This window comes from Fusarium musae, chromosome 2, assembly GCF_019915245.1.
Source record: "Fusarium musae strain F31 chromosome 2, whole genome shotgun sequence".
NCBI classification, from domain to species: Eukaryota; Fungi; Ascomycota; class Sordariomycetes; order Hypocreales; family Nectriaceae; genus Fusarium; species Fusarium musae.
The window spans coordinates 3,313,871-3,337,619 of NC_058388.1; the positions used below are offsets into that span (position 1 = coordinate 3,313,871).

The following is a 23,749-nucleotide window of genomic DNA, read 5'->3' on the forward strand; positions in this document are numbered from 1 at the left end:
AACTCAGCATTGGCGTCTTCTTGCTCCGTTTATGTGTCAAGAAGGTCTACATCTGGATTATCCGGATCAGTTTAGCTATTATCAGCATCTGGAGTATAGTTCTCTTTTTCTGGAATCTATTCCAGTGCAAACCAGTCGAAATGCAGTGGGACTTCAGAATAAAAGACGGTACTTGCGTAAGCGCAGACCAGATCGTCTCAGCGGCCTATGCCATAAGTGTCATGACAGTCGTTTCTGACTGGCTCTACGTAAGTGAAACTCTGTCTCATCTGCTAAGCTGCTGCACAATACTGAATGCTCGATAGGCCCTTCTCCCAATCCCAATGCTGTGGTCGGTCAAGATGACCAAACAAGCAAAGACAACTGTTATTGCAATTTTGGGGCTAGGCATATTGTGAGTTGGCTCTCCTCGTTGTTCAGAACCTCGCCTAACATACCACCAAGTGCCAGTGTCGCGACCCTTGTACGCCTACGATTCCTTGCGGATCTTACTGATACGGAAGACATTCTATGTGAGTAGTTCCCGAATCTTTAGTCTTCTCCTGACTGACCTCTTCAAGTTGCTGGAACCGATGCCATGGTTTGGACACTGATAGAACCAGGTGTCGCTATTGTTGCATCAAGCCTAGCTACCATCCGACCACTTCTTCGTGCTATGAGGATCAGAGGCTTCGAATCGACCGAAAACACTTATGGCACAGGCCACTCTGCTGCTGTGAGATCAAACGCAAACCGTTCCAAAGCCGCAATCTTGATTATGCCAGGCTTTGGCCCTGAAGATGTCTCACTGACCAACATGGTGTCACAAAACAACATGACGTCCCCATCACACTTAAACGATATCGAAATCCTCCCTCCACGGCACGCGGGCGACGGCCCTATCTCGCCTGGTCAAGCGAGCATCGTTAAAAGCGAGATCCTGGTGATACAAGGCAATAGCTCGCCCCCGTCGTCCTGGCAAAGTCGAAATGATCGCTCTGCTTCTAGCTCTTTCGACCAAATCCACGACCTCGAGGCATACAGCCAAGAACTCGAACACGATGATATGAGGGGCAGAGGCAGATGAATGGAATTATGATACGATACCCAACGGAGATGAAAGCGCCCGATATTTGGCTATTCCTTTCTTTTTCTGTCGCAACAACGACATCTTACAGGGGACTTTTTGTCCTTGTACTCATTCGGGAAAGGGAGCAATAGGCGTCAGGATTAGGGTTGGGCTGGAACATACAGGAAGCAAAATTAGTAGGTTTGCCACAATGGGTTTGGCCTTTGAAAGGAGAGGCAATAGATTTTTAGTAAAAGGCTATGGGTCAGCAGAGGCCTGATAGATGGCACATTGAATAAGGTTCACATGTTTGGTTAGACTCTAATGTCTTTATGATAATCAAGCAGTTTTGCAACACTTTCTTCAACTTTCTTGACCCCTTTATCATCAATATTGATACTAATGGTCCACATGCTCGAGAACGCCCAACAGACGTCGCATAGGTGATAGGCATGGTACACTCTATAATTAGAAAGGCTTGATGTTGATGGTGTAGTTCGGGTATCTTTGTTTATTCTTCACTGAGCGACTCTTGCTAGGTCATTGCCTTCAAGTGTATCTGTGATATGTCTTCAGTGTTAATGTGGCTCTCATACATCGGCACATGGCCGTGGGATAGTCCTTATTCAATCCTTAGGTCCTCGGATGAGACCTCCCAATCCTCTTCATCATCCCACTTTGGCGCAAGGACAAACCGACCCATAATCTTGCCCATTCCGATACTCTCTCCACCAATGACCCCCGGACGAGGTTTCTCGTCATTCTCTTCAATGATGACGGCCGTTGTTAAGAAATTCATCCCTGTGGCAGGGTTCAATTCCATAGTGCTGCCGCCCCAATCCAGTTCTACACGACCTGACTTGCGTACTTTTAGCTGGCCTACCATACCGCCTGTTGATAGCAGGCTGGACATGAAACCAGCCTTCTGCTCGGGGTCTTCAAAGCCTGGTACATTAGTTCCTGCAATGTTCTTGTCGTTAATGAGATCCACCGGCTCTGTGTCAGCGGCGGCTGGTGTTGATTCCAAAACATTATCTTCTCCCTGACCAGGCTCAGGCTTGACTTTGTTAATGGAGCTGGGTCGGGTAATTGGCTTCAGAGGGGGCAAGACAGGAGGGAACTGGAATAAGTACATGCGACCATCCTTGTTGCTAGGGCCTTCTGTTTTGCCCTCTTCGCCCTCGGAGATTTCGACAGCACCCAATTCGTGGGCGAGAATCTCCAGATCTGTCTGGATCATGGCTTCTTCTGGGTCTTGCTTTGGCTTCTTGGTCTGTGGCGCTGGTGTTTCGGAAGGCTGCTTGTCTTTGTCTCCTGCATCGGCCTTTGTCTCGATATCCAAATCCATGGAGTCGTCGAGTCCGGGCTCCTTTTTAATGACTGGTGTTTTCGAATCATTCTCCCAAATGCCACCGTCCTCTGCGTTCTCGTCCATTAAAAGAGGCTCGTCTGTGTCGCCATCCACCCAAAGGCTCTCCTCTTCCTTTGAAGGGGTGGAGGGAATAGCTTGAGCATTTTCCGCAGCTTCTAATTCTGCTGTGGTGGCCACTATGACGCCCTCATCCTTATGTTCTCGTCGGTATATACCCATAGGAAGTACGCTAACGGCGCGGGAATTGAGTGCCTCAATCATGGCCTCGTCTTCGCTATCAAGATCCTCTTCGGGAGTATGAACATGGAGTTTATCCGCGTTGATTCGGGCCTCGCGAGATCGTGATGCCTGAGCAAAGCCAGGTTTCGAATCCGACTTGAATCCTCTTCCACCACCTCCCCCAAAACCACCACCACCTCCTCCTCCACCGCCGAACCAACCACCGCTTCCACGCCCACCGGAACCTGCAAGAGTTAGGCAGCTGAAATTGAGTCATGGTTTCTCGGAGGTAAGCCTTACCTGCTGCACCAGAGGAAAATGGACCACTGGCTCCCGAGATGACTCGACCAAAACCGCCTCTACCCATGGCATCACCACGGCTCCTTTTACTCCTGAAACGTGAGCGCCCTCTCGCTTTGCGCTCATCTGCTGCTCTCTCGCTGGCTTTCTGCTCCTCCTGTCGGGCAAGACTGTCTCGTTCTGCTTCATCTCGGCGAATGTTCTTGGGTCGGAAGCGACCAGCTGCAGGGGCTCTTGTCGCCCGAGTGGTAGTCCCTCCACGGGTTGATGTGATCGCTATACTATGAGGTACTGGAGTGGCACTGCCTGGAGTATCTGTAACGTCTGGAGTAGAAGTGGTGGCGTTGTTTTCACCGGCTGCCCGTGAACTTGCCGCGGCCGCACCTCTCCGACTGCCCCGGGCCGCTGCCCTACCACGGTTCATGTTAATTGTTGAATGGTTATTGTTTACAGGCCGAGAGTCGATGTAGGCCGCGAGTAGTAATTGTCGGTATCGAAGGCTGTAGTTGCAGATGAAGCTTTCAAAAATTTAGCCTGAGTCGCAATGCGAAAGTTCAATAGTGGGGTCCGGAATGGTGGGGGACGATGGAATTCTGCCATTTGTGGGACTGCTCGTACTCACCGCCTACTCACCCAACTGTTCCAAGGTTGAATACACTGGTAGACTGGGTAAGGATGTAGTCAGTTTATCAAGGCTACCTCGAATATTAATTAAAATAGAGGAAACTACTTGTTCATGGTTTAATTTAGCCAAAGTGTTCCCCACCAGATATAGGTAGGTATTCTATAGACAGGCAAAATGGTTAGTGTAGAGAACAGTTACTAACAATGCTTTGATTCAAGTAACGTACTGTCTTGCTCCAAGCTTTGAGTTTTCCATTTATATAGGTAAAACATATTACTCCCGTCAATTCTTTAGAAAGCAAGAGATCCTATCTGAACCTCATGTCTATTTTATAAGAGAAAATCAGGTAACACAGGGCTTTACTGCTACATCTTTTTGCTAGTTGCAGTAACTATTCATTTTCCTTTATACTTTCTTAAAGTACAAAGCAAATGCTAGTCTATCTTTATTGTAATGATCTCACCCTGAACTATAATTAAATATTCCTAAGTTTATGCTTAACTATCCTGGTTCAGGATCTCTAGTCCAAGTCAATCTCGAATCCTTTATCCGTTAACATGTCGTTTCCCAATATGGAAATCCTGTCGAGATCCTATTGGCCAGCGTCTAATGGGCGGTACGGTCAGGGCCATGACTACTATTTATCCCGTATACCTCAAACGAGTTTTTCTGTGGTCAGTCATCATATAAAGCTCTTTCTCAGGGACCATGCAGTATCCATGGTAATATGCAACCAACCGATGATGTATCTAAGCTAGCGTTGAATTTTCCTCTCATTTTGAGTTTGGGTTCCTTCATAAAAATGGTATTGGCCGACAAATGATTGATAGACAGTGTGATAGGCGTGTTTATTAGTAGAAAGATAGATAATTTAATGAGCTGAATGGAATGAAAAGGCTGCCTCATCTTAATGTAAATGGTGATGCTTTTCGGTTAGTCGGCGCCGAGGAGCAGGGACTCCATAGTGTTATGGGCGGTGATGCAGGAAATGGTGTATGATATACAAAGCTGGCGTAAGATAAATATTTGCTTGCTCAGTGATTTGCGCAAGCTTGATCTGAGATCCTACCAGCCGCGGTCTCTTCGTATTGGCTGGAGACAATGGATTGCTGTTCAAGCGGTGCTCAAGCTTTGGTAAACCAAGGCGATCTCAGAATAAAAAATACAATTATACACCAGCCGCACTGCTCCCGCATCTAGAACAATTAGACAAGAATGTACCGACGAGCCTTCTAAATCTGGAAACATGGTGTCGCTGGTTGATTGTGCATATCCAATCGGCATACATCTCAAAAGTGCCAGAAAAAACACGTCCTATTCTCATGTGATGGCAGCCAAAGCTTTGTATCATCGAAGACACATCAGTGCTTTATCACCGAATTCAGAAGCAATGCTCCCTTCTTGAATAATCATTGATCCAATCCATTCTCTTCCGGCTTCAACTGTTTTTGCCCCAAACTTGATAACCACGCATCCTCGAACATTGGCCGCAGACCAGAGGACACCACCTTCTTTCTCCTCTTTGAGTCTCTGTAGTCGCCAACGCTCAAAGTCACAAACATCTTTGATGCTTCGCGCCATCGCTTCTGGAGAGCGGAAGTCCCGGGCTCCAATGCGAGGAAGTGCAGCAAACTCATTCTGAAAGAACTCCCCCAACGATTTGGTCTTGGACCCGCGCAATATAAGAGTTCCTGATATTGCCATATGCTGCATCATTTCTGGTAGTGTGCGACCCACGGACTTACTCGCATCTCTCGATAGGATGAGTGAGTCTCGTACCAAGAGCCTCTCAGTCGTAGTTGTTTGAGGATCTTGTAGCCATATCTCGTTCCGCCCAGTCCATTTCCTGAAGCTCCAGTTCTCCCCACGAGCCACACGCCCTTGGGTGACCCAATCCAAGAGACAGAGCGACGCTTGGCTTCTGAGCTTGAATATCTGCTTCTGGGCGTATACACTATCCTCAAACGGCTGGACAGGATCCGGAAGGAGACACATGGAAGCACCATCGTCTATGGTAACGTCCAAGTTTTGAGTTGTGATGACATCAGCTGTAGGCGATTTGAAGATCTTTGTGTGACCTTGGGTAGCGATGCTGAGCTTCGCCTGCGGCTTGACGTGTATTGTCAGATTGACACCGTCTCCAGCAACAAGACCTCCTCCATAAGATAATAGGAAAACGAGAGTGCTTGGCTGGTTAGGCGAAGGAGCCGGGGATATTAATTTCAAAGGATACTGATAAGTCATGGTCTCAAGACCGCTCTCGCCGGCAGGGAGCAGGCCAACAACGATGTGGCCATCGCCAGGAGAAGAGGATGAGGGAGGAAAAGGCGAGTCCATTTTGGAACCATGTTGCGACGATAGTGAAAGGTAGAAGTCCAAGAATCAGCGAAAGTTTGATTGGGCACAGGCAATAGTAACGATAGACTGCGTCTCCATCTTGACGCACCTTGACTAACAAATAAATACCTTACGCTGGTTGAAACTGAGGCACGAGCCAAAGGTTCTCGACTATTAGATAAGAGATAAGAGATCGTTGGTCGATACAGTGGCTGTGGCCCCACACCAGCTGGGATCGTGGGGTTAGTTATACCGTACATCAATCAAACTTGACCGTGGCTTGTGAGAGGCAGAGAGTGAAGCACTAAAGACAGTACATGAAGTTGGGCTAATTGGCATTTGTGAAAAGCACAATTCTATTGTGATATCATGTAGCTATGGAAACATCTACACGTATCCCATCCAAGCTAGACGGATGTTAGAGGCATAAGCTGATCGTAAAGCTGTAACGACTCTCTCAGGTAAGGTACTCCCAGGCTGCTAGGTGAGGTCAGGTCAGGTACCTTAGCTACCTACTTCTCCGATGTTCACCCGTGGGAAAGAAAACTGGCACCACCCACTTTCCAGAACAGCTTGCGCCGCCGTCATCCCCATCTCCATCCCCGTTTGCACTCTAGGTACCTACTTATTTCACGCGACATTCGACGCGCCAAGTGGCTAAAAAACCATTGTCACCCTCGCACCGAGGGTTTAACCACCAGACATTGATCTTTCAAATGCCGATATCACGCCCACCCCCAAGAGACACTATGGACAATAACGCGAGCCCGTCTCCGGATCCTGATGCGACAACGCGTCGCCGATCGGGACGCGTCGTGAGGGCACCCGCCAAATTTACTCCTGATACTACAACTCAATCGACAAATCCAAAGCGCAAGCGAGACGATCAGGATGACGAAGAAGAGGACGAAGAGGAAGATGCAGAAAATGAAGCCCCCGATTCAGATGAGGAGATGAGCAACGAGCCCGACAATGACAGCGATGAAGACCATTTTGCACCGCGCTCTCGAAAGAAGTCGTCGCAAACAAGTCGCGCAAAGAAGCCTTCAGCCAAAAAGCCCAAGATCAATGGTTCCAAGCCTTTGCGGCCTGCGCGAGTGACCCACGCAGCCAAAAGTCTCCCGAGCAGACCTAAGAAGAGTGTTCGCATTGAAGACGCTGCTGTGAAAGGGCATGGGCTCTACTGTAGGCCAACTTTTCTCTTCCTGCGCGCTTTCCTACATGCTGACACTACGAAGCCCATCTATTCGGATCGGGTGATTCTAGCAAATCGGTGGCAGAAGAATGGCTGGCTAGTTATAAGATAAACGCAGTCGCAGCCACTGCTGACCTGGTGAACTGCATCCTTCAATGCGCTGGCTGTGATCAGCTCATCACAGAAGACGACGTTTTAGACTTAGACAACGTTGCAGGACGACTGGCAGATCTTCAGAGCATTTACCAAGAGGTATTGCAACTCTCAATCGTGCCTCCTGCCATGCAGATTTTGCTGACATTATTACAGCAACAAATTACCGACTATCCTCTCATCTCCAGAACCAAACATTCACGATCCTTCCGAGACGTGCTCATCTCCTTCTTCGAATGTCTCATTGTTGATATGCACCAATGTCGTCTTATGTACAGGGACGAAACATTTCTTGACAACCTGCATACATGGCTTGCTAGCATGTCCTCATCATCACTACGACCCTTCCGCCATACCGCAACTACTATATCTTTGGCAGTCCAGAGTGCGCTGGTCACTGTCGCTAACGATCTGGACTACAGACTCAAGAAGAGCACTGAAAAGCGTGACAAGGAACAGACCAACAAAGACCGCAAAGCTTGCGCGGATGCCATCCAGTCTTTTTTCGACACTGTTTTTGTGCATCGTTACCGAGATGTCGACCCCAAGATTCGAACTGAGTGTGTGGAAGCACTCGGGAACTGGATCATTTCCCTGCCTGTCATCTTCCTTGAGCCGGGCTACCTCCGGTATCTTGGCTGGATGCTGTCAGATACCAATGCACCCACTCGTCTCGAGGTCTTGAAGCAGCTTACCAAAGTCTTTCGAAGAGACGCCGGGCAGCTGGGCCACTTTATTGACAGATTTCGCCCGCGATTGGTTGAAATGGCTTGCAAAGATTCCGATGTCGCTGTTCGCGTCGCAGCAATTGGCGTTATTGACGTCCTCCGCGACCAAGATCTCTTAGAAGGCGAAGAGGTAGACGCCATTGGGAAGCTCATATTTGACAATGAACTCAGAATTCGAAAGGCGGTTGTTGGGTTCTTCGTCGCATGCACTAGAGATGCTATCAGTGAAAAGACCAAAGAACTGCGTGATTCTGAAGCTACAGAGGACATACCCCGGGGGAAGAAAGCCTCTGTTGACGCCCCCCGTTTGGAATGGATTGACCTAAAGTGCCTTGCTGAAACCCTTGCTATCTATGACAATCAGATCGAGGAGGAGCACCAAAGTGGTCAGATATTGGGATTGGATGTTGCGGTTGATCTTTTGGAGTCTGCTGTTCCAGAGACCAGGATCTCGCTGGCAGCCCAAGTTCTATTCGAGAAGGTCAATGCGATTAAGCAGTGGACACTCTTGGCAGGATATTTGCTCTTTGATCACACAACCAGTTCAAAATCGCGATCCAAGGGAAGCAATCCAGATATTGCGTTCAAGAAGGCTGTCGCACCTACTACCGAGGAAGAATCGATCCTCCTGGATGTGTTGAGCTCAGCAGTAAAATCCAGCCTGACACATGCGCCTGAACACGACAGATCAAGAAAGAAGCCACAGACAGGCAAAGAAGCCGAGGATGTACGAATAAGCCCTGAAGATACAGCAGCCGAGCTGGTCATTGTAATCCCCCCTCTTCTAAGCAAGTTTGGAGCAGAGCCAGACACAGCCGCGATTGTTCTTCGCCTAGCGCATTTTCTCGATCTTGAGCTTTTCAAGCCACTACGTCAAAACACAAACAGATACGAAAAGCTGCTCGACGAAATCGTCACACAGTTTAACCGACACGATGATAAGAGAGTTTTGTCAGAAGCAACTGCGGCGTTATTGCATTCGCGACAGTATGGAGAGTTGGAGGAAATCGCAGACAATAAGCTATCATACTTGTGGGAAACTGCCATCACTTCTCTACACAACTTTGACAAAACCTATGAGCTCTCATCGCGAGGTAATCTAGGCGAGGCACCTCTCAGGGAATTGTCAACAGTTCTTCTCAAAATCAGCAAGCTGGCAAGCATTGCAGACTGTATCGATGTCCTAGAGGCTGACGAAGACTCATCCGAATCAACAACAAACCCTCCCATTCAAATACTAGCCAATATTGTCCATCGCGGCAAGTATGAGCCTCTCGACGACCAAGACATTGACGATCTCGAGGATGAGGTGGTCTCATTTGCGATCAAGACCTGCCAATTCTACTTTATGTGGAAGACGTTAGCTTATTCCAAACTCCTGTCAACGACTGGCAGTATCGCAGATGGTGAGCTTGATCGACTATCGGCACTTCGCCAAACTTTCCGCCGGCATCTTATTGAAACCCTGTCATCACGCGCTGCCATCGACCAACTGAGATTATTCGCTACTGGCAGCCTGTGTGACCTTCACCTTACCTTCGCCACCCTTCGCCCAACTGTTGATCAACTCCGGCCTTCGTCCAGTTCTGAGTCACAACCCTCGAACGGCGAGAAATACAAGACATTGATTCAAGATATCGAATCCGGCCTCATTCCTGAGTTGATTGCTATCTTTGACGGCACCGAAAAACAGTATGCCAAGAAGATAAAGAAGGACAAAACCCTAAATGAGCCAGCTGAAGACGAAGATCCTATGGCTGATGAAGATGAAGAGGACGAGGATGAGGATGAGGGTCTTTCCGAGGAAGAGCGTTTCACTGCCGAACTCAAGGCCGAAAAAGCTTTGTGCGAACTCACCGCAAAATACGTCCTCGTGATTACTGCTCGCCTGGTGGATCATAAGGGCTCACACGCAGGCAAGCTAAGGCGGCGTCTTCTTCGCAACCAAAACAAACTTGGCAACAATTTCAAAGAAGTCGTTACCTACCTTGACGAAGAGAAGTTGGCCGAGCGGACAAGAAAAAAGGCCACCCATACACAGGCTTCAACAAGCACCAAACCTCAAAAGGCCCAGCTTAGCGAAGCCGTTATAATTGGAGAGGATGACGAGGATGACATCTTTGATGACACGCCGCCACCAGAGGAGGGCTCCAGAGAAGATCTCCGCGCAAAGGGTCTTCTTGAGGATGATCCAATCGAAGACGATGACGAAAATGAAGATGAAGAAGCGGAACGACCAACTCACGAATCAGACGATGATGTTATAGGGGATTAGACACAACGAGTTTGACCTCTCACATGGTGGACACATAGCTATTGCGACTTTCGGCAGAAATGATGTGCGGTTTCTTTCCATTTTGTGAATAAGGCGGTATAGTTTCGGATGGTTCCTTTACTTTTTTTAGTTTCTGTATGTAGCCTCTTGCCAGTTTGGACTTACATGCTGGAGTCTGGGTATGCGGCAGAGGACTTGAATTTAGGGCGTCAAAAGACTGCGTGTACAAAACATCTATAGTCATTGCAAAACAAGAACAACTTCGCCTCGGTCTAATCGCTTTTAACTCCTATTTGAAAAAACTTGCCAGCGAACACTGTAAGATCAAGACCTGAACATGACTTTTCCCTCCCCATACGCCTGATAAACACGAACCATTGTCACTGAGCTCGTCTTAAATACCACAACCAAACTTAACTGTCTCTTACAAACTATTCTCCAACAATCCTGGCGCCAAAGAGTTGGAACATTCTCTGCCAGCGTTTGCCATCCCCAGCGTTGGCCTGTGACGGTTCTGGCTCGGCAACTTTGATACCATATTGCTTTATGCAGCATGGAAACGCCCGGTTTGTGAGTTGCGTTTTGCCCGAGTTCTTTGGCTCGGGCTGCTGTTGATCCTCATCGTCGCTATCAGCTGGAGGGTTTCCCTTCCTTGCCGCTTCCTGAGCAGCGGCCTTTTTCTCCTCCAGATTTCCCCAGAGCGTAAACATCTTGTCGCGGAGGTTTAGCAGCACCTGCTTATCTCGTCTCAGGTTACACGCATCGAGCCCAGTAAGTAATTGAGCAGATTGGTTGTCGACTGCCACCCAAAGTCTTTGCTTCTTATGTTTCTCAGCGACTACAGCGTCCTCGAGCTCCAAAAAGAAACGCCACTCCCAGTTTCGCGCTTTGGTGAAATCGTCTAGCGTTCTCTGGATTGGCTGTTCGTCTTCATCTTCAGTTTCGCTGTTGGACAGCGACTCTTCACCGTCATCGGAAAGGTCTTCATACTCCGATTCCTTCTTCGGATAGGCGAAATCTGCCAGGTTTGCTGGTGAAAAGTCGACAACTCGAACGTTTGCTCTGTAGTTTAAGTTCACAAAGGGTAGAGGAAGTTTTATAATAATATCATCAATAGTAGTTTCATGCTGGACAACTTTTGTGATTTCGTCAATCGAACTAGCCGGCTTGTCTTCATTTTCGCATTTCACTAAACGATCGTCAGCTGCTGGATTGAGGATTCTTGTGAGCTCAGTCAAATTTACCTCGAGTATTTAGGTCCACGGAAGGGACTACATCCTGTTCTGTAGGCTCTCTGGCCTCACCTTGTTTATTGTTTTTGGTTTTCGATCGTTTTTCATTGCGCCTCGATTTAGCGTTGCCTTTTTTTTGTTCGATTTTCGACTCTACGCCATGCTTGCGCTTTTGTCCGACCCTCAAAGCTTCCTTGATTTCTCTGGCCTGCCCTTTTTTTAAGCGCTCGTATTGTCTTTTTCTCTGCAAGGCCTCCTTTGCACGTAGGTCAAAATTCTCTGAATCGGGATTCGAGTTTACCATACGAATACCAATTTTTGGTCCATGCGGATCACGGTCTTCTCTCAAGAATCCCTCCAGGTTGGCACCACTGTGGCCTAATTTGATTTGCAAATTTTTGATCAAAACCCATGGGAGAGTTCCCATATCTCTGTCACGGAGTGCAGTTACATGGGGTTCCCAGCATGTGATCTGGATGCATCTCTTTCCAAAAGGACCCGGCCAGCCCGATGGGTTAGCAGCCACAGTGTACTTGTCGGTATAGCCGAATGGATCACCATCTCGACCGATAGAGGATTCGTCGAAGCCGATAGAAAAGTTATGAAAAAATGGGTTCTCTGTGTAATCGGAAACCCATAAAGTCATCTTGTCCCCACCATCGTAGGGTGGCCGAACGACCTGTGCGACGATGTCACAGAAGCATCCCTCTTGGACATCTTGAAGTAATTTGAACTTGTCTTTGACGTTCCGTGATGCAACAACCATGGTCTCAAACATTTCTTCATTAGGTAACCGACTCTTGTCAATGCTGTGATATACTGCAGACACGAAAGCATTCTCCTTATTTCCTGGCGGTGTATCTTTGGGGCCACTTGGTGGACAAAGAGCGCATGAAGCTTCGCTAGGGCTTCTCGGAATTTTGGAGGCTTTATATTGAGAGATCTTCGTATTAGAAGTACTCAAAAGAGATAGGCTACTAGACGCATATGATTGAACCTTTTGTGACTGTTAATACAAGCATTTCTGAATGTTTGAGGTAGCTCACTTTTGCTTGACGGATTAGCATTACATCACCACAGCCGGGATTTGGCAGTTCTTCTTTCGGACGAAAGATGTTGAAGGCAATCCAGCCATCATCATCTACAGATGAGTCGAAGAGCCGAACCTGACATTTGTAGTCTAGATGCGTTGGATAACATAATTTACTGTAGGAATGGAGAGATCCTCACCTGCGCCTTTTGTTTTCATAGCGTCACGGAAACCAGAAATAAGGCCGTAAACATTAACAAAACTCCCGATTGCAATTTTTCCATCCAGGATATCACGGATGGCGACATATCCTGGAAGTGTTGCTGAAGATTGGGGAGGCATTGTTTCTGCTGTGAAGCAACGAATGAAGGCCTAAACAGCACGAATAGATTGTCATTGACTGGCAGTAGGCGATATTTCGATAAGTTAACGATTCTTCGCGATCGCGTTGGCGTTGGCGGCAGTATATGGATGCTCAATGCATCGTCAGCTAAAGTACCAAGGTAAGGTATGGATAATTAATGGCCCTGTACGACGCGATTGATACAGCATCTTGGGCCTTGACGCGTCAGGGAGCTTACCCCTCCATCAGTAGGTCGCGACAGCACGTGACGATACATGTGATTTGATCCGACTTCCAAGATCCATTTATACAGTACGTTAATGGCACAGTGATGACCTAATGGGATATTTGTGAACAGAGAGCTAGACGCTACGGACACACCATGCAATTTTAACTGTAGATTTCTCTATATGTGCCTCGATTCGAAATTCAAAAGGGAGGCGAGACGAGTCAGGTCACAGAGGTTTGGTCTATTGAGTTTCAGGTACCAAGCCATGACGGAGGGACTGTCGTGAAATATTCGTTCGCTGGTAGTCACTTTGTTTACATTACCTGGTGTCCTAGTGGATAAAAACAATGACCTGTTCTCTTTAGATTAACATTACCCACATCATTCACAGAGTAGCCCTCTTTTCATGTCTAGGTTCTGCAGAGCTGAAGTTGATTTAATTGCACGGTGCTGGACTAACAACCTGCGGGCGGAGTGGTTTCTGCCTGAGGCTGAAATCACCCGACTGGGGCCCCTACGGTGGAAGCGGTTTCTCTTTAGGTTTAGCAGGCAATCAGTGGCCCAAAGCCCAGAGAAAGACTCGCCCACTGCCTGGGTCAATCATTTCGATGCCCTCCTAGTCCCCGGCCGACCAGGCCCAGACCCAGACCCAAGACTTCTCTTCTCCATCAACATCAACAACAAAACTTTCTCCTTCCCCCCTCCCCTCATCCTCTTCTCCTCACTGGATTCTTTACTCTACGCTGCAGAGCAAGTCTTCTCTCCCTAGACGCTGAGCTCTTTCCATCTTCTTCTCTGCGAACCCTTTGTGCATCTTTCACCCCGCACATCAATTTGCTACTGTTCACCTACCAACGCCCCCTCGTACCAAAACAATCGCAGTCATCATGGCTGAGCGATACATTCCCGAGCATCGCCGAACTCAGTTCAAGGCTAAGAATACTTTCAAGCCTGAGGAGCTCCGTCGTCGTCGCGAGGAGCAGCAAGTCGAGATTCGAAAGGCCAAGCGTGAGGAGAACTTGGCCAAGCGTCGAGGTATTGGTACCGGTGAGAACCGCCCTGGTGCTTCTCTCGGTGCCGCCCCTGATAGCGATGATGAGTCCGCTCCTACCGAGTCCCAGGTATGTGCCTTTCTATTCCTTGACCCTTAGGTTATTTTTCAAAGTGCTGGCCTCGCCTGCTGCTTGGGCAAAATTTCTTGTCGCTTTCGCTTCGCCCCGTCCCTCCCGTCTGCCTCTGATGTGGGGGAAAATATACACTTCAAATAACCCCACATCCTGGTTCTGGCGGGTTTGAGCAAAGGCAGGCCACGGGTGCTGCTATGTTCACGTCTACCCTTGCGTCTTGTTGCTGCCATGCATCGCTGCGAATAGCACGGCCCTGGCTGAACATCTCCTGTAAGCATTTGCTAACCCCTGTCTCTAGTTGAATGAGGACCTTCCTCAGATGGTGCAGGGTGTCTTCTCGGACCAAATCGATTCGCAGATTCAGGCCACAACCAAGTTCCGAAAGCTTCTTTCTAAGGAGCGCAACCCCCCGATCGAGGAGGTCATCAAGACCGGCGTCGTTAGTCGTTTTGTCGAGTTCTTGCGATCCCCTCACACCCTGGTCCAGTTCGAGGCTGCCTGGGCTCTGACCAATATTGCATCCGGCTCCGCCACTCAGACACAGGTTGTCATTGAGGCTGGCGCTGTCCCGATTTTCGTCGAGCTTCTTGCTAGCCCCGAACCCGATGTTAGGGAACAGGCCGTCTGGGCCCTCGGCAACATCGCTGGTGATAGCCCTCACTGCCGTGACTATGTCCTAAGCTGTGGTGCTCTTAAGCCTCTCCTTAACCTTCTCGGCGATAGCCGTAAGCTTAGCATGCTCCGTAATGCTACCTGGACACTTAGCAACTTCTGCCGTGGCAAGACCCCCCAGCCTGACTGGACTACCGTAAGTTCTCATTTGAAAAAAGAAGACGAACGCGAGTTAACTTATCACCAGATTGCCCCCGCTCTTCCTGTCTTGTCCAAGCTCGTCTACTCCCTTGATGACGAGGTCCTCATCGATGCCTGCTGGGCCATCTCTTACCTTTCCGATGGATCTAACGACAAGATTCAGGCCGTTATTGAGGCTGGCATTCCTCGCCGACTGGTTGAGCTTCTCATGCACGCTTCTACGTCCGTCCAGACTCCCGCCCTGCGCTCCGTTGGCAACATCGTTACCGGCGACGACGTTCAAACACAGGTTATTATCAACTGCGGCGCCCTGCCCTGCCTCCTGTCTCTTCTGAGCTCTACCAAGGATGGCATCCGAAAGGAGGCTTGCTGGACAATTTCCAACATCACTGCCGGCAACTCTTCACAGATCCAGGCCGTCATTGATGCCAACATTGTTCCTCCTCTGATCCACCTTCTGCAGAACGGAGACCTCAAAACCCGCAAGGAGGCTTGCTGGGCTATTAGCAACGCCACTTCCGGTGGTCTGCAGAAGCCGGAGCAAATCCGCTATCTGGTTTCTCAGGGGTGCATCAAGCCCCTGTGCGATTTACTTGGCTGCCCCGACAACAAGATCATCCAGGTTGCCCTGGACGGCCTTGAGAACATCCTCAAGATCGGCGACCTTGACAAGCAGGCCGCTGGTGAGTCTGGCGACTCCATCAACCGGTATGCTCTGTTCATTGAGGAGTGTGGAGGCATGGAGAAGATCCACGACTGCCAGAACAATGCCAACGAGGAGATTTACATGAAGGCCTACAACATCATCGAGAAGTACTTCTCGGATGATGAGGAGAACGCGGACGAGGGTATGGCCCAACAACCTGCTGGCCCCAACGGCACATTCGGCTTTGGTACCAATGGTGCTGCTCCCTCAGGCGGTTTCGACTTTGCCAAGGGTAGCGACGCCATGGACATGTAAAAGGCTCGCTGGATCGGATTGAGAATTTCGATAGGAAATCCAGAATGTGGAGCAATCCCAACCCCCCCAAAAACATAGCACCATCACGACACCCCTTCCCCCAGAACAGTTTTATGTGACTGTCGTTTACCCCCATCCCCATGATATCACACCCCATACCGCGTCTTTTTAATGTATCTGGAAGGTTTATACGAGGGGAAATCTCACCCCTCAGATTACAGGCCCTATGGTAGCTTGAAAGCTCCAGCCTGAGAGTGATGAAGTAAGACGAGAGCGGAGTCGGCGGTGGCGTTTGGCTTCTCGGTCATGAATGCTCATGAGAAGATTCTACAGACGCCGACGAGTTTACGTGTATACGCTGAAGACATCATGATGGTTGGTGTTTATGCACATGGGACTTGCGCAGGACGACCGCTGAGGTGAGGTGAGAGGCAGCGTCAATCGAGGACGGATGCCTTGGAGAGGCCTATGCTAGTGCACCAGGACTTCTGAGACGATGAAGCTCGAAATTACGAAATTCGCTGCCAAGTGGTGGTGAGTCTGGTTCAGTGGTAGCCAGAGACCGTAGTTAATCGAAAAGAATGCGATGGGTGTTTGCCCCTCATTCATGAATACCAGGCATGACATGTAATGATTTTCTGACTGTAAATTGGTGTCGAATGAAGACGACTTATTTACTCGCACTTGAACGAGAAGAGAAGAGAAGAGAAACTATTCGCGTTTGAATATACTCCAAGTATTTTTCGTTAAGCTTCCTATTAGGTAGTTATACACTAGGTATAACCAGAGTCTTCCCTTGAGAGGGTTTGAGCGTAAATAGCGGGGCCACGAGGGCCGTACATATAACAGAATACGTACTGTAATTTACTAGCACTATTGCACATGACTTACAGTGTGAATCAAGATATATTTCTTGTCCCCAGGCGCTTTTACGGGCCATGCTACTACCAATCTCTTTCTTTCGATGTTGCAGCTCTTACGAACAGTTTCTAAAGAAGAGAGGGTAGCTGTGATGAGACATGAGTACTGACGCTTGGCAGTATATTTCAAGCCATCTTGATCACCTCGCCTTCTCAAAATCATCAAGAGAACATCCCGCTGCTGACAATTATTACTGTGTATCGAGTGAGCTCCACTAAGTAATCGATCACCAACCCAGCACTTCCCATATCAATTCTACAACAACACGACCAACAAACCACATCCTTTCAAAATGGTCAAAAAGGGCAAAGGAAAGTCCAGCGGCGGTATAGACCTTTCTGATCCCATGCCGTCTGCGCCGCCTAAGGACCAAGGAAAAGGTAAAAAGGGCCAAAAAGGTGGCACGTCTACTCCTGAAGCAGCTCCTTCAGGCCCCCCAAAACCTACGGTCAAGCAACTCATTGGCGGCTCTTCATGGACAGGGAAGCTACCAGTAAACCTGCTTAGCGAGTACTGTCAGAAACAGAAATGGGAAAGGCCCGATTATGATACCAAGAAGACCCCCGATGGTTTCTCTGTATGGGTTACTATGAGCGCCAAGGATCCTAAAACCCAGCAGATCACCAAACTAGAACCCTTCAAAATCCCCGCAACTCATAAGCATCTGATCATGCGTCCTACGGCAATAGAAGCCAAGCATGCCGCAGCAACATATGCCCTCTTCAGAGTGTGTAGTATGCAGAATAAGCACACGGTTCTCCCACCAGAGCACAAGTCATTATGGAAAGACTTCCAGGCCCTGAAGACCCAAGATGTGAAAGAAGGCAAGGCCTGGATGTATGAACCGGACCCGTTTAAAGCACTTCAAGAGCGTCAAGAGGCAAAGGCTGCCGCAGAAAAGAAGAGGAAAGAAATTGAGGCCGCCAAGGCTAAGGCCGCTGCCATGCCTGGTGCTTCTGGGCTGGTTCTTATGAGTAATGCCGGTAAAGGAGACAGTCGGTCATCCAACATCATGAAGGGGTGGAGTACTGCGCCCAAGGTTGAGATGGGGAAGAAGACAAGAGCACAGTTAGAGACGTTGCTGCGAAGCGGCGTCAAGTGGAATCCAAATGGTGTCCAGATGTCAAAACCTCAAAAAGACGCTATTGTTTCCGAACTCAGCAAGCTCAGCTTTCGTAAAAGCCATGTTGAAGAGGCGGTCGAATATTGCAAAGATCGAGAAGAGACGCTCGAGTGGCTTCTCATTCACGTCCCTGAGGATGATCTTCCTCGTTGGGCCTTGCCAGAGAGCTATGCGGCTGGAGTTTCGGTCGGAGCTACGAATCTGAGAAGAGAGGGCATCATCAAACGACTAGCTCAAGCAGGTTACTCACTTGAGCTGGCCACAAGGGTGCTCGATGAGCAAGGGGTTGATGAGGACAAAGCCGCAGAGGCTTTACAAAATCTGCTCTTCCCCCGAGAATCTCAGGATTCCGCCGATGCTGACTTCTTGGATTTGGGCTCACCCGAGGAACAGTGGGAAGAAGAAGTTGGGAGTCTTGAAGCAATATATGGGGAGGGTTTCGAACGTGAAGGCGATAACGTCATTCGCATCAAGCTCGATTCTGTCAAAAATGGGCAACAGACCGTCGATGCCTCTTTTCAGGTTCGACGTCCAGCTACCTATCCTGCCAACCTGATTCTGTCGATCGTGGCCAACATTCCTTCTTATATCAAGCTTAGCATCATTCGAAAAGCGCTCGAGTATATCGATGAGTCTTTGCGTGATGAGCCAATGAAGATCTACCTGGCAATGGACTGGGTCCAGCAGAACATCAACGGCATCATTGAGGAGCCTGGAAAGCTGGTGGATATTTCGGCCGTCTCCTCAGCCGCAGCCGAGTACAAACCTGTGGCGGCTATCGCACAAACCAAGCGAAGTCCACGCGCCCCAAAAATGATCAAATGGGTCAAGGATGAGAAAAGCCGGGAGCAATGGCTTCAACGACAAGAGTCATCATCTTTGAAGAACATGGTATCCAAGCGTCAGGGTCTCCCTGCCTGGCAGATGCGAGAAGCCATAATCGGGACCGTCAGAAGCAACCATGTCACTATCATCAGCGGAGAAACAGGATCGGGTAAATCAACACAGTCTATGCAATTTATCCTGGATGATCTGTATGCCCAAGGTCTTGGTGGTTGTGCAAACATGATCGTCACCCAGCCGCGACGAATCTCAGCTCTTGGCCTTGCCGATCGTGTAGCAGAAGAAAGATGTACACGTGTGGGCGAAGAGGTAGGATATGCTATTCGAGGTGAATCCCGGAGATCGAAAGATACAAGGATAACATTTGTGACGACGGGTGTTTTACTCAGGCGATTACAAACCTCAGGGGGCCGAGTAGAAGATGTCGTGGCGTCTTTGGCGGATGTCAGTCACGTTGTGATCGATGAAGTACACGAGCGCAGTCTCGATACTGACTTCCTACTTAACCTTATCCGCGATGTCATGAAGGCCAAGAAGGATATGCTTAAGCTGATTCTGATGTCCGCGACACTTGATGCCGCAACTTTTAAGAATTATTTTGCCTCAGAGGGACTCAGCGTGGGCACAGTCGAAATTGCAGGCCGAACATTCCCTGTAGACGAGTACTATCTGGACGATGTGATCCGTATGACAGCATACGGAGTCGAAAGCTCTGATACAGAGTTCATCAGCGGAGAGGCTCTGGGCAAAGTCATCCAAAAATTGGGTCATCGCATAAATTACAACCTGCTGGTCGAGACGGTCAAGGCCGTTGATTTCGAGCTATCCTACGAAAAGAAACCTGGTGGCATTCTGATTTTCCTCCCTGGAGTTGGTGAGATCAACCAAGCTTGTCGCGCACTGAAAGCTATTAATTCTCTTCATGTTTTGCCCCTTCATGCTTCGCTTGAGACACGCGAGCAGAAAAGAGTGTTCTCTGGTGCTCCTCCAGGAAAGCGAAAGGTCGTGGTCGCAACTAATGTCGCAGAGACTTCCATTACAATAGACGACATTGTTGTGGTAATTGACAGCGGAAAGGTCAAGGAGACAAGCTTCGATGTGCAAAACAACATGCGCAAGCTCGAGGAAACGTGGGCATCACGCGCCGCCTGTAAGCAACGACGTGGTCGAGCTGGCCGAGTACAAGAGGGCAGATGCTACAAACTCTTTACGCAAAATCTCGAACAGCAAATGCCCGAACGACCTGAACCAGAGATTCGCCGTGTTCCACTGGAACAACTGTGTCTCTCAGTTCGTGCTATGGGAATGAAGGATGTTGCCGGGTTCCTAGGCAGGTCTCCAACACCTCCTGACGCGACTGCTATTGATGGAGCTATGAAGCTCCTGCGACGCATGGGAGCACTCGATGGTGACGAGCTTACAGCCATGGGTCAGCAGCTTGCCATGCTCCCGGCTGACCTTCGGTGCGGCAAGCTGATGGTGTTTGGTGCCATCTTTGGTTGTCTAGATGATTGCGTAACCATTGCAGCGATTCTGAGCACAAGAAGTCCCTTTGTTTCTCCACAAGAGAAGAGAGACGAAGCGAAGGACGCTCGTATGAACTTCTACAGAGGTGATGGGGATCTCTTGACTGATCTTCAGGCCTTCCAGGAGTGGGATCTCATGATGCAGGACCACATACCCCATCGTCAGATACGATCTTGGTGTGAAGAGAACTTTCTCAATTTCCAGACCTTGTCAGACATCTCCAATACTCGGGCACAGTACTATACAGCCCTGGGAGAGATTGGTATCGTGGCACCCTCAGAAGCGACAATCGAGGTTCATGCACACGGGGCTAGCTCTGATGGATCCCAGCTCCTGAGAGCGCTGGTTGCTGCGGCTTTCACGCCGCAGATCGCTCGCATTCAGTACCCCGACAAGAAGTTTGCAAGTTCAATGTCTGGTGCCGTGGAGTTAGACCCCGAGGCCAGGTCGATCAAGTACTTTAACCAGGAAAACGGACGCGTGTTTGTTCACCCCAGCAGTACGTTGTTCGGAAGCCAGGGTTTCTCGGGGAATGCTGCGTATATGGCTTATTTCAGTCTGATCTCAACCAGCAAGATCTTCATTCGGGACCTGACACGTACGTATATCCCCTCTCATGTTTCGAGTCTTGTTCGGTTTCGCTAACATATCTAACAGCCTTCAATGCATACACACTCCTCCTATTCTCGGGACCTATCGAACTCGACACTCTTGGACGAGGTCTACTTGTTGACGGCTGGCTCAGACTTCGAGGATGGGCGCGTATAGGTGTTTTACTAGCTAGACTTAGAGGAATGGTTGATGAGTTGATCGCAAAGAAGGTTGAGAGCCCAGAGATGAATGTTAAGGACGACGAGGTCATCATGTTGGTTAGGAAGATGATTGAACTCGATGGTATGGATGCTTGAGTAAAAAGTCCAAGGTCATTATAAATGCAGATAGAGGTACATTAGATTTGAATATGAAGATCTCGTGCATGACCTCAATAGTTAGAAACCTGAATACCTAGTTATTTACAATCAAGTGCTGAATTTTGATGTCCTCTTTCGCAACACACGACTCAAAATAGGTACTAGATATCTGTTCATGCCTGTGCTTCGGAGACTTGTGTCAGAAAAGGTGACTCCACCGCGGGGCACTCTCTATCATGGATGCTGCACGCTCCCAGCACAGTATAGAACACTAACAGTAACGCCAACACCAACACCAACAAGCGTTTCCAACATTCGCACCTAAAGACATGTCTCATCAAGATTCAGAGCCAGAGGAAGCCATTACCAAGGAAGAGATCCGTAGTGAAGAGCCGACAAAGAAATCGACCCGCAATGCATGCAAGTCACACACTCAACTCACTCGAAGCATCCGTTCTTACATATGACAGTCGCAGAACTCATGGCTCCAAAGAGGAAAACACCACCGGAGACAAATACAGCTCGGCCATCGCGTAGTGGGAACCCTTTCAAAGACCGCATGGGCTTGGGTGCATATCTTGAAGATCCAGCCTCATACCCATCTTCACGCGTCATCTATCACAACGAGGACTTTGTCGCTATAAACGACCGTTATCCAAAGGCCACAATACACACTCTTCTGCTCCCTCGGTCGTCAAATTACAATCTTCTCCATCCATTTGATGCCCTGGATGACCCAGAGGTCCTTGCCAAGGTGCGGACGGAGACCCAGCGCCTCAAGGTTCTGGTCGCAAAGGAACTCCAACGTCGTCTTGGCACGCACAGTGAGAGTGATGCTCATCGACAAGCCGTACTCGATGGAGATGCCGAGCCGGACCAGGGCGGTCAACTCCCGGAGGGCCGGGACTGGGCTGCAGAAGTCAAGGCCGGCGTACATGCGGTACCAAGCATGAGACACCTTCACGTACACGTTTTCTCAAGAGATATGTTCTCTGAAGCCTTGAGACATCGCAAGCACTACAATTCGTTCAATACGCCGTTTCTGGTTGATCTGGACGACTTTCCGCTTGCAGCTGATGATGCGCGCAGGAACACGAAGGAGGAGGCATATTTGCGCTGGGAGATGAAGTGCTGGAGATGTGGGCTCAACTTTGGGAGCCAGTTCCAAAAGCTAAAACGACATCTTGAAGAGGAGTATGAGACATGGAAGAAACTTTAGATAAGAGAAGGTTGGGATAAAAGGGCCTGCTTTACCCGTCTGTAAATTAGCATGATATTTGTACAACTCCTGAAGAGCACAATCCCAGTATAACAGTTCCATGAATTCTTCCTGACCCTCACCCCTCGTGTTCCCAAGCACCCTAAAGCAAATCAACCAAACCCAGACCCTATAATGAAAGTAGGAAAATTCCGCCTCCGCCGATTATTCATGTCAGGATTTATATGTTGGTCATAATGGAAATCCTACTCGGAGTCTTCGCCATCCTCGTCATTTGCCTGGAACAAGTCAGTAATGTTCTAGGTCGAAGGGTATGAAAATGGAACTCTACCTCGTCCTTAGCGGGCGACTCGTTGGCAGCATCATCCTCGTCGGCTGGCAGATATTAGCACATAATCAACTTGGAGCTTCGTAGAAATTCCTTACCAGGTTCATCGTGCTTGGTCTCTTCATCCTCTGATACATCAGCAGCCTTTGGCTTTCTGCCACGCTTCTTGCCATCCTTGGGCGTTGTAGCAGCAGACTCTGTGCCGCGAGCAGCTCGAGGAGGTCGACCACGTCCCTGCTTTGGCGTACCATCATCATTTACTGCAGCGACCTTCTTGGGTCCAGCGGCGGCCTTCTTGCCAGTACCTGGGGGTCGGCCGCGGGGGCGTCCTGTTGGAACATAGACCTTCTTAGGCATGGGAGCAGCACCCTTGGGAGGCCGTCCCCGACCGCGCTTGACGGGAGCTTCAGCGGAATTCTTGGTCACTCCGGCGGAGGATTTGGGGATGCGAGGCGAGGCATCGCCCTTGGACGCAACATCTTCCTTGGTACGCGCCATAGTGCGACAGAGAGAAAATAGCGAGAGAAATTGAGTTTGTAAAAAACGTGATAAAATTTCCCGAAAAATCGCGCAGTAAAGTACGATACTAGTTTCTTCGGCTTGATCGTTGTAGTCGAAAACGCGACAAAAGATTGTTGTGGGAGGTAGAAGAAGAGAGGAAAGACAAATGTTGGATGTCGCGTTTCGTCTGCAAAGGTATCTGAACCTACTACTCCGTACCTAGGTAGGTACCTATTAGGTAGGCACTGGAAGCTAAGCTCAGCTAAGGTGCAGCGCCCTAATTAGCAGTAAAATTGATCAAGGGTGGCTGGAGTTTAATTCGCGTCACTTGGTCCCCGCGACATACTCCGTAGAATTTGGGCTGTTGGTTATGACAGAATAACTCGAGT

The 23,749-nt window shown here is 49.0% G+C and overlaps 9 protein-coding genes across 9 annotated transcripts; 5 read left to right on the top strand and 4 right to left on the bottom strand.

Annotated features, from left to right (window-relative positions):
* Positions 1-140: 140 nt before the first annotated feature.
* Positions 141-1,066, top strand: J7337_002917 (uncharacterized protein; the record flags this gene model as incomplete). The annotated part of the gene is made up of 4 exons (XM_044820642.1): positions 141-248; positions 306-394; positions 451-512; positions 561-1,066. 4 exons carry the CDS (start codon positions 141-143, stop codon positions 1,064-1,066), a joined length of 765 nt encoding a protein of 254 aa, XP_044684942.1.
* A 604-nt stretch (positions 1,067-1,670) lies between these two features.
* Positions 1,671-3,363, bottom strand: J7337_002918 (uncharacterized protein; the record flags this gene model as incomplete). Its single annotated transcript, XM_044820643.1, has 2 exons — positions 1,671-2,884; positions 2,940-3,363. 2 exons carry the CDS (start codon positions 3,361-3,363, stop codon positions 1,671-1,673), a joined length of 1,638 nt encoding a protein of 545 aa, XP_044684943.1.
* A 1,548-nt stretch (positions 3,364-4,911) lies between these two features.
* J7337_002919 (uncharacterized protein) lies at positions 4,912-5,901 on the bottom strand (the record flags this gene model as incomplete). The annotated part of the gene is made up of 1 exon (XM_044820644.1): positions 4,912-5,901. One exon carries the CDS (start codon positions 5,899-5,901, stop codon positions 4,912-4,914), a length of 990 nt encoding a protein of 329 aa, XP_044684944.1.
* Positions 5,902-6,650: 749 nt separating this feature from the next.
* Positions 6,651-10,252, top strand: J7337_002920 (uncharacterized protein; the record flags this gene model as incomplete). The annotated part of the gene is made up of 3 exons (XM_044820645.1): positions 6,651-7,086; positions 7,140-7,348; positions 7,406-10,252. 3 exons carry the CDS (start codon positions 6,651-6,653, stop codon positions 10,250-10,252), a joined length of 3,492 nt encoding a protein of 1,163 aa, XP_044684945.1.
* Positions 10,253-10,683: 431 nt separating this feature from the next.
* On the bottom strand, positions 10,684-12,262 carry J7337_002921 (uncharacterized protein; the record flags this gene model as incomplete). Its single annotated transcript, XM_044820646.1, has 2 exons — positions 10,684-11,441; positions 11,497-12,262. The coding sequence occupies 2 exons, from the start codon at positions 12,260-12,262 to the stop codon at positions 10,684-10,686; spliced, it is 1,524 nt and encodes a 507-aa protein (XP_044684946.1).
* A 1,711-nt stretch (positions 12,263-13,973) lies between these two features.
* On the top strand, positions 13,974-15,987 carry J7337_002922 (uncharacterized protein; the record flags this gene model as incomplete). Its single annotated transcript, XM_044820647.1, has 3 exons — positions 13,974-14,207; positions 14,512-15,021; positions 15,073-15,987. The coding sequence occupies 3 exons, from the start codon at positions 13,974-13,976 to the stop codon at positions 15,985-15,987; spliced, it is 1,659 nt and encodes a 552-aa protein (XP_044684947.1).
* A 1,213-nt stretch (positions 15,988-17,200) lies between these two features.
* Positions 17,201-21,309, top strand: J7337_002923 (uncharacterized protein; the record flags this gene model as incomplete). Its single annotated transcript, XM_044820648.1, has 2 exons — positions 17,201-20,999; positions 21,059-21,309. The coding sequence occupies 2 exons, from the start codon at positions 17,201-17,203 to the stop codon at positions 21,307-21,309; spliced, it is 4,050 nt and encodes a 1,349-aa protein (XP_044684948.1).
* Positions 21,310-21,641: 332 nt separating this feature from the next.
* On the top strand, positions 21,642-22,531 carry J7337_002924 (uncharacterized protein; the record flags this gene model as incomplete). Its single annotated transcript, XM_044820649.1, is given in 2 exon segments — positions 21,642-21,765; positions 21,783-22,531. The coding sequence occupies 2 exon segments, from the start codon at positions 21,642-21,644 to the stop codon at positions 22,529-22,531; spliced, it is 873 nt and encodes a 290-aa protein (XP_044684949.1).
* Positions 22,532-22,776: 245 nt separating this feature from the next.
* Positions 22,777-23,357, bottom strand: J7337_002925 (uncharacterized protein; the record flags this gene model as incomplete). Its single annotated transcript, XM_044820650.1, has 3 exons — positions 22,777-22,809; positions 22,863-22,906; positions 22,958-23,357. The coding sequence occupies 3 exons, from the start codon at positions 23,355-23,357 to the stop codon at positions 22,777-22,779; spliced, it is 477 nt and encodes a 158-aa protein (XP_044684950.1).
* Between the last annotated feature and the right edge of the window lie 392 nt (positions 23,358-23,749).